The sequence below is a fragment of the Petaurus breviceps genome, unplaced genomic scaffold (assembly GCF_028583685.1).
Source record: "Petaurus breviceps papuanus isolate PSGF00001 unplaced genomic scaffold, PetGlider_PUasm1.0 90849, whole genome shotgun sequence".
NCBI lineage: Eukaryota > Metazoa > Chordata > Mammalia > Diprotodontia > Petauridae > Petaurus > Petaurus breviceps.
In genome coordinates this window covers 18,229,410-18,239,054 of record NW_027187361.1, presented here as the reverse complement: position 1 = coordinate 18,239,054, position 9,645 = coordinate 18,229,410, and the positions used below count along the sequence as shown (strand labels likewise).

The 9,645-nt window shown below is 35.3% G+C and overlaps 1 protein-coding gene across 3 annotated transcripts in view; it reads right to left on the bottom strand.

Annotated features, from left to right (window-relative positions):
• Positions 1 to 505: 505 nt before the first annotated feature.
• Positions 506 to 9,645, bottom strand: part of HERC2 (HECT and RLD domain containing E3 ubiquitin protein ligase 2) — a 234,456-nt gene continuing 225,316 nt past the window's right edge. For all 3 annotated transcript variants that reach the window (XM_069072939.1, XM_069072941.1, XM_069072940.1), the window contains 7 exons: positions 8,241 to 8,382; positions 7,544 to 7,738; positions 6,784 to 6,896; positions 5,420 to 5,610; positions 4,135 to 4,240; positions 3,530 to 3,742; positions 506 to 1,547 (listed from right to left, as the gene is read on the bottom strand). In XM_069072939.1, coding sequence (XP_068929040.1) covers positions 1,275 to 1,547; positions 3,530 to 3,742; positions 4,135 to 4,240; positions 5,420 to 5,610; positions 6,784 to 6,896; positions 7,544 to 7,738; positions 8,241 to 8,382 — 1,233 coding nt within the window. In that variant the 3' untranslated portion in view covers positions 506 to 1,274. The remainder of the gene's footprint in view (positions 1,548 to 3,529; positions 3,743 to 4,134; positions 4,241 to 5,419; positions 5,611 to 6,783; positions 6,897 to 7,543; positions 7,739 to 8,240; positions 8,383 to 9,645) is intronic.

Here is a 9,645-nt window from a genome sequence, read left to right as displayed (position 1 = left end):
GGTACTATGTACAAAAAAAGTAAAAGAGTTTAAGGAAATACAGAATTCAAGAAAGAAAGCATCACAGCTCTATAAAATGCAGGCCAAGATGGAGATACACCTGGTTATCCCCTGGTTTGCTTATGAGTTAAAGGAGATGGGTCTACCACCAAGTATTCGTGTCACTATGGGCAAGTTATTCAACATCTCTAACCTTAGTTTTCTCGTCTGTAATATGAATGGACTATATAATCCATAAAATCCCTTTTTCAAGTAATTTCAAGAGTAGATTGCTTTACCTATTTTCATCTTTCATTTGAAGCAGTGCCTCCTCTCCCTTCATAAAGTACCTTTCACCAGAAATAAAACACTTTTGCACTCTTGGAAGAAACAATATTTAATATCATTTTCTCAATATGTCACTCACCAGAAAGGACTGATCATTTCTGTGTTAAATAAAGACTAGGGTTTTTAAAAACAGTAAACACTGATGCTATTCTAAGCCGATAAGAAGTTCAGCCTAAACTCTTGTGATGGATGGTTTATTTGAAGGAAATAATAATTTTTGCATATACATGGCACAAATTAATTATATACAGTATACTTTCCATGATAAAAGTCAGGATGCTGTTCACAGAAAGGTATCAATTTAAGATACATAATACATAAGCTAAAATATACACATGGGGAGAAGAGTGAGAACCAAATGGCCTTTTTAATTATTTAATAACCTCTGGATGTATTTCAAGGAATACTGATAATTTAATGTTCAAAAAGTTTTTAATAAACAAACTTCTAGTAAAGTTAATCAAAATATTTATAATACTATTCAATAGTTGCACAATATTTCCAATATACAATCAAGGAGATGCACAGTACAACACTTAATAAGAAAAAAAATCTATTGCACCCACAATCAAAAATGTTTCACTTCCTTATTTTTCGGATGCTGCACTACCATATGCATATAAACATTTACAACACTTTAGTAAACACAGAAGTTCTAAATGTGATGCAGCATAATGAGTGGAGGAAGGGTGACCCTCACCTTTCAAACTGAATGTTAAGTGTCCATATACAGTGCCATTTACTCAAAGTTGATTTATAGGTCATAAACCATTATTCCTATTGTGAACAAACAACACACTTTCCCTGTCCCATGTTGAGAAGACTAATATTCCTTTGTTATACACGAGTATTCAGCACTCCAAACGGTCCTGGAGCAGAACGCCAATGCTGGCTTCTGTCTCAGTGCTTGACATAACCTCATTTCTTATGACAATAAAGTTTTCACTTCAGTGTCCTGTTAAATAATCTTGGGTAGAGTCCGACGCAAATGAATCTGCATCTTCATTATCTGAATCGTCACTGCTGTCGTCAGCAGCTGGTTCTCCTGTGAGGGCTATCCGGGCATAATCATCAGTGTCTATAGACTTGCAAAAATGAATAGCATATTTCAGTTTTTCCTCTAGTACTTGTTTACAGGAATACCTAGGTAACTTCAGCAAAAAGAAGCACGTGTACGATTCTGGAAGGAAGTGGTCAGGCGGATTGTACTTATCCAAAACCTATCAGTGAAAAAAAGATTAATTTAGATCATACAGCAAAGAAGAACTATGAAATTCAGCAAACACTTTAAAAATGCATGATACGAATATCAACCACAGCAACATAAAAACAAATTACCTGATTTTATATAAATATACAACATATAAGATGTAAGATGTATAGCCTCAGTCTCCTTTTTTGCTATTTGTGGTTAATTTTTCTCTGTTCTAGATCACTTGGACAGAGAGACATTTTTATTAGCCGCAGCATAATGTTGGTGCTTTGAATTATTATATTTTCATTAAACTCTGGACACCAGAAATTACAATGTATAAGGAACTAAATTTATAGACACGATTATTTTTTTTTTCAAATGGAAACCATATTGAGCTAATTTAAAAAGCAAAAATATTAAAACTATATTTGTGGTTAAGTAAAAACAGGACAACAAATAGTAAATTACTGCTCTTGCATTCATCACTTAACTTCTTGACCGCAGAGCAGGGACCCTCTAATGTATGGGGGCTGCCAAATATACAGTATCTAATCTCAATTCAAATAAGGGACATCTGAACAAGTCTCCATTTTAGTCTCCCATGTCTGATGACAGAAATATGAAAGCGTGTCAGCAGGAATCCATAAGCTCAACAGACATGCCTGCCACCCAGAAATCTAGGAAACAACTCAGAGAAGCGTGCGTAGAATAGAAGCAGGAGACTCCTTGAGAGGGAAACTAAATTCTCTCAAAGTGCCTTCTGATTTTACAGTATTCGTTTCAAAATTGTGGCCTTTTGGCGAAACTGGTCAAAGGATAGCTTGAGAATTATGAACTGGGGGCTCCAAACCTTACAGATCTCCTAGAATCATCCAGGAAAAAAGTGGCACAAGACATTCTTATAGAGTACTCTCAAACATGATCCTTCAGTAAATTTATTTTTCCCTTAAAAAGAAATCCCATTAGACAAACTGTATTGAGGTTTGAGTTCTAAGGCACCATATCTTAATTTCACCCAGAGTCCTAAAAGTCTTAGCATTAAGGTTTTTGGGATACTCTGTACAATTTATCTTTGCAAAACATCACCTAGTACATAGTAGTCACTTAAAAATGCTTGATTATTATATTTAACATAATATCCCTATGGATAGGTAAAATCTATTTTACAGCCAGAAAGACCATGGCACAGAACTTATTACAGACACAAAACTAATATTTTCCGTAGCCTTCTGATTTTCTCGGTCAAATGGTCTATGATCCTGAATAGAAAAGAATGCTTTTTTTTTTTTTTAAAAACAGCCTATAGAAAACATATACATCAACTAGTATATACATGGTACCTCAACAAAGTTGCAAAATTTCAGTGTGTATTGATACCCAGATTTAAACAGAACTGCAAGCTATGAAGGATACTTTCCTTACAACTGCAGGCACATCGTATATCTCCATTTTATCGATTAAGAAACTAATTCTGAGAAGTTAGAGGATTGCCCATGACCACACAACTCATCTCTGAGACAGGACCAATGTTTAACTTGAACCAATGTCTCATGACTCTGCTCTTCCCTGACACCATGATATCTTCTAAATGGTGGCCAGATAAATTACAAAACAGGTAAAGGAATGGCCTTATCCAACCATGGAAAGATCTTTTCAGTCGTCTAGATTTACCAAACCAGTAGGGGTAGGTTATATTTTTCAGATGTTTGAAACTTCAGGAAAGAAGAGAAGGTCCAAAAATACTGAAGAAATATAAAAAGATTTATAAAAGGAGCCGGTCCAAATCTGTGAGACCCACCAGTGACAATACAATCTATTAAAAACGACTTCAAGCTATGCACAGCCAGAATAATAGACCTTTTTTCCATTTTCCTGAAAACCTAAATGAATTTATCAAAGTTAATCCAGTTTTTTATTACCTATTAAACGAATTTTTAATTCAGTGAAGGAATACTCTCCCATTGTCACAGAATTCCTGCTTTCAACCACCAACACCATCAACCTTACCTGAATAACAAAGTCTCTGCCTCTGAAATCAGCAATTGTTCTAGGAAGTCGTGTTCTGCCCCAGACAAAACGGAGGAAGAGAGAGCGCTCTGTATTAGAGAAGGATTCCATCACTTCCCAGAACCACTGGATCAAAGACGCAGTAGGTTCAATTCCTTTATAGGTGGCTACAGATTTTAAGAGATGAAGCGGAATATCAGGGCTTCCACAAACCTGGGGAAACAACGTCTCATTAGACCTCACTGAAAACTTTCAAGCTTTTATATTTTCCACACAAAAAGTTAATTCTTTTCTTCCCTGAAAGTCTTACATGACTAACACACATTACCTGTTATTACTGGTAAGACGCTTAACAGCTGACTCCAGAGATTTAAGAATGAGAGAAATGCTGCATTTAAACTCAAGACAACCCCTACATTAATTGTCATTTTTGTTAGCACTATCTATCCAATTTAACTGTGTTTTTAGCTTCAATTAACATGCATTCAAAGCTGAGCTGAAGCAAAACAATAAAACTACAGCAACGTCTGGGCTCGTCAAGGGAGGTTCCACCTCTACCCCAAGAGGCAACCCGATGGAAGCAGAGAGCACCGACGCGGACACACCATAGTTTCCAGTTCATATCCAGTGAAGAGTGAAAGAAGAGGAACAGGGACAACGCGAGCCATTCCTTCGCGCACGGCGGCAACTTGTTCATCAAATTCATGGAGCCTGAACAAGAGAGCAGACGTCAGGACCGATGCTGGGGCTTTAAATTCCTGGCTTTAGCGGGGTTTCCCCTAGTTTTATCAAATGCCACAATACCGGTGTTTCATTTCTTTACCATATTACATCTTGACTAATAAAAGGCCTCAAATAACAATGATTTTGACAATACTTTGCTCATTTAAGATGGTATATAATTATTATTAAGAAAAAATACTGTTGTAGAAAGCTATATAAAAAGATACAAGCTTTTACAAATCAAGCAGTTAATAACATTTAATTAGATCCCCCTTGAGTAAGACACAAGAAAAAAGAGAAAAAAGTCCCTTCAAATTATTAAGAGAAAGTATGTCTTACCAAAGAATAATTAGAGGTTAGTTATATATATGACAGAACAAATGTTCTAGATCCAAAAGGCAAAAATATCTGCCAGAAAACCCAAATGATCATATCATAATCCCAATAATCCATCTATAAATATTTACTGAACACTTCCTATGTATAAGGTACCATACAGGGTAGAAAATAGTATGAAATAGGGCAGTTGTCTTCAAAGAGCTTATAATCTAGTATAGGAGACAAGAAGTTAATGTAATATGTTACAACACTAAGAAATGATTATTATCAGCTACACACCCCAAGGCCATATGGGGGTGGATATTGGTGGGAATTCAAAGAAATGCAAAGACAATCTCTTTTTCCACAAAATTTCCATGTAGATTAGAGTACCTCTGACCTCAACTTGCAATTTCTACACTATGATTCAATTCCTTAAAAAGTATAAGTAATTGTGTGGTTTTGTTTACCTTTAGTCTAGCTATTACTCTAAAAAAATTGAAACTTGGATCCTGTAACCAAAAAAATAGCTTTGAGGATATAAAATTATGGCAAACAAACACCAAACCACTTATTAGCTGACCAATCTGCCTCTAGCACATTCTACTGGCAAGTTCAGACAATCTGAATAACCTCCCTGGGTGTCAATTTCTTCACATAAAACAAAAGTAATGAAATAGATAATCTTGGAAGTCCCTTCCAACTCTCAATCCGGGAACTATGGATCCCATGATCTTGGGAAATTTTAGACTTCCATGAGAAGCATTTTATCACATATAACCAAAACATTTTAAGAAAGGTGAGCATTATATAAAGTCTAAATAATTAAGAAAGAGAATTCCCACAAACCTGTAATTTATTGCCAATCTAACGTATTCAGCACGGTTATCCAATGTAATGTGGGTATATTTAGAGCTCAGCTGAATATCCTGACCACTTGCACTTGGCACTGTGAAGGGAAGGCTCATTGCTTCAAACTCCTCAGAAGTAGCTTCATTGTCCCGGATGTACATCAGCCCAGGAATAAAGTCTTTATCAACCTTTGAAAAGAAAATAATCTCCTTATTAAACCAACCAAATTATTCATTCCATAATAATAAACAATTATATAAAATCACATGCTTTACGTGTCACATTAACAATACAATCTATTTATTAGTACTTCATACTATCTGTGTTAATAAATATTTTTTGTAAAAGTATTTCATCCTGGAAGAAAATATGAAATTAATTCCATTCAAAAAAGCTTCTCCAAAGTGACATATAACACTGTACACAGCAATAGCAACATCGTATGATGATCAGCTGTGGATGACTTGGCTATTGTCAGCAGCACAAAGATCCAAGACAATTCCAAAGGACTTATGACGAAAAATGTCATCCAGGTCCAGAGAAAGAACTGATGGAGGTGGAATGCAGATCAAAGCAGACTATTTCTTACTTTCTTTGTTTTTGCCATGAGTTTTTCTTGGAGGGGTGGGGGAGTAAACTGTGTGCTCTTTCACAACATGACTAATATGGAAATATGTTCTGCATGACTACATATGTATAACCTATAACAAATTGCTTACTTTCTAGGTGAGGTAAGAGGGGAGAGAGGGAAGGAAGCTGGAATTTAAATTTTTTTGAAATAAAATGTTAAAAATCATTTTTACATGTAACTGGAAAAAAATTTTAAAAACTAACTTCTGAGAAGGAAAAAAACCCCACTTAAAACAGGTTTTAAGTGCTTCATCTGTAAAAAGGCAGGCATCTAGACTTCATGACCTCTCAAATACTTTCCAATTCTGACATAGTAATAAGATTCTATGGTTCTGTAATTTTAAGCTACATGACTATTAACTTACCAAAATAAACTAATTTAGCTACAACCTAGGCTACACAAAAAAAAATTTTTCAAAATTAAAAAATAATACTAGGTGACATTTTCTTTATTATTATTATTATTATTATTATTTTCCTTTTTGCTTTTTTTGGAGGGCAATTGGGTTTAAGTAACATGCCCAAAGTCACACGGGTAGGTTTTTTCTTTGTGTGTGTTAAACATCTGAGGCCGGATGCAAACTCAGGTCCTCCTGACTCCAGGGCCAGCACTCTACTCACTGTGCCACCTAGCCACCCCAGGTGACATTTTCTTAGTCATATATCTCTACTTGCCAGGAGCACATTTCTTTCCCTACCATTTTTGGTAAATGCAGTATGTTTTACCTTACCTCACTGAGATCAGCAATCGTAAGGTTCATCCCTGCCAACTGCTTCCAGACAGGTTCAGCAAGGTTGAGGCTTAAAGGACTCCCAGTTCGAATAGCAATGCCTAGTAACACACCTGACAATTTTTAAAAATAAAAATGACAGAAATATTTTGAGAATAGTGTCTAAATAGTTTCCTTCATAAATTACAACAGGGAATCCAATTGCACTCAGTGGGATTTTAGGACTTCATTAATGCTATCAAAGTTCACATTCCACACAGTTCAGTTTTTGTTCAAAGTGCTTTGCCTCAACAAAAAAAATCTGTAAATTTAGAATCTTTTACTTCTTATTATCTTTTATTGATTAGCAAATTTCTTATAGACACTGGTTGTTCTAAATTTCCATTTTTAAAATCCTAAATGTTGTATTTCTTAATGGCTAGCAACTTTTCATGCTTTTTCCATCAATGGGAAAAAGAGTTAGACACATTTATCATCACATTTCTTTACTAAATACAAATGTTGGAAATCTTATTTGTAAGCTACACTAGGGTGTGCAAAGTATTTTCCCCACAAATAAAATTGCAAGAAAGATACTCCAGATATTATTTCCATTTTAAAGATGGAAAGAATGAGACTTAGTGGGGTTAAATGTAGAGGACTTCCCTACAGTTACAAAGAAAGAATTAGGAAATGAGGCCTCAAACCTAAGTCTTCTGATTCAAATTGCAGGGGTCCTGTCCTAAATTAATAAAGCATTAGACAGTTTACTGCAACCTACCCAGGAAACGAAACATATTTGTATGCAAGGAAGATTTGGCAGCTGGGTTCAATAAGAAGCAATCTCTATTGGCTCCAGATTCATCTCTGCCATTTGGAGTTACAATCAGGAGAGGAGTAAGTCCATTCTGAAGTTCTTCACACATTTCTGCTATTGACTCACTATAACCACCTCCACAGTCATCCACAGACTCACCTTGGGAGGAAAATAAAAGTTGGTAGAAATGAACAGACTGTATGAAACACATACATACATACATACATGATGAGTCCTGATATCTCCAATCAGTAGTGACTTTTTTCTCCTTGGACCTCACTCAAATAGTGCTTTGTTTCTGCAGCTCTCTTATGCACGTAGTCATCACTGTTGTGCAGGAGTCAACCCTCTACTAGATATGAACTCTAGGAGAGCAAACTGTTTGCATTCTCCTCAACCTACACTCCTAGCAGTTAACAAAGTGGCAAATGTTTGCTGAATTTTAACTTGTATATTAAAACTTTAACATTTAACTTTTCACATTCAATTTTTTTTTTGCTCTAAGCTGAATATTTACAACTTCATGGTATTCATGTTTAGATTCATTTACAAAATATTTTGTTTATTTAAATATATCTTTTTTCCATTTTTTGTGACTGAGATCAATATATTAGAGAGCAGGTACAATAAATAAAAAAATCATAGAGGAAAACATTGTTACCAACAAACTTGACTTTCCATACTCGATGAGGTAGGAGGAGGCTGTCTGGACTAAAGGAACTCATTTTAGCGCACATCTGACCAAAAACAGACTTGGTACCATCAGGGCCGGCCAAACCACCCTTACTCCTTGATCGTTTTACCTAAAACATAAAAAGATACACACTGTAAGCGTGCTGCAACAAAAACTCGTGCAGTTCTGTTTCTGGTCCATTAAACCAAAAACAACAAGTAGAAACAAGATATAATTTGACTATACCTATGTTCCTTAATGGAGGAATTACTCCACATTTTAGCCTATGTCTCATCTCATTGTTTCTCATTACAAAATATCTCTTGTATCTAGAAATTCTAATTCATAACTATTGCCACAATTTTAGTATAGCTTTTGGTCAGCTCTCACTTAGAAAACTGTAATCCAAATCTCCGAATGAATTACATCTAACCCGAGTCTCCCTTCAAATTAATATCTGGTACCAAAGTTGGTTTTGCTGCCCATTTTTCTGACCATACTGACCAATCAGAGATTCCCAATGAACAACAGAGAAAGTCCAAATTATTCATCTTCTGACTTGAAATAGGACTTCGTTTCTCACATCTCCTACTGCAGTCTAGCATTTTGGTCATCTCAGACACAAAACTCCTTTACCTGATCCACTACAATTATAAATTCAGAATTTCCTTCTAAGTTACACCAAATGCTTCCAATATTTTTCCCCTGACAAATATGCCCAGTCAGGTCTCTTCTGTCACTTAATAAGCCTTGGAAACAATCCTGATTTGTCCTATATGGACATGGAAACTATTGTGGCTACTCATTATGTTTTTTACTTTAAAATCATTTATTTACTCTTGTGATATGGATAGTTTTAATACCTTTCCCATCTTCTTATATATTAGTTCAATATTCTCATTCTGCTGATTTAAAAAAAAATTCTGCCTTATCACACTGATTTATGATAACTGATTTTTACACAGGTCCTTAGGGTTTGCAAAGTGCTTTAAATATATTACCTCAGTAGACTGTCACAACAATTCTATGTGGCAAGTTCAGAGATATAGAGGTAATTAATGAAAGAAAAAAATATTATCTTCATTTTACAAATGAGGAAACTGAGGTTTGATAAGGTTAAGAATCTTGCTCAAGGTCACAAAGCTAATGTAAGAGAGACTGAATTCAAACCAAGGCCTTCTAATTTCAAGTCTAGCACTGTCTCCCCTACCTCTCACTGCATCTCAGTGCTGTCTTACTTTATAATCCTCTAGTTGACAAATACGTTATCTTTTTTCACAGTTGATACACAATTCTTAGCATCATATTACTTGCTAATGTATCCTGTATACAGAGACAGAGTGTACACACACACACACACACACACACACACACACACACACACACACACACA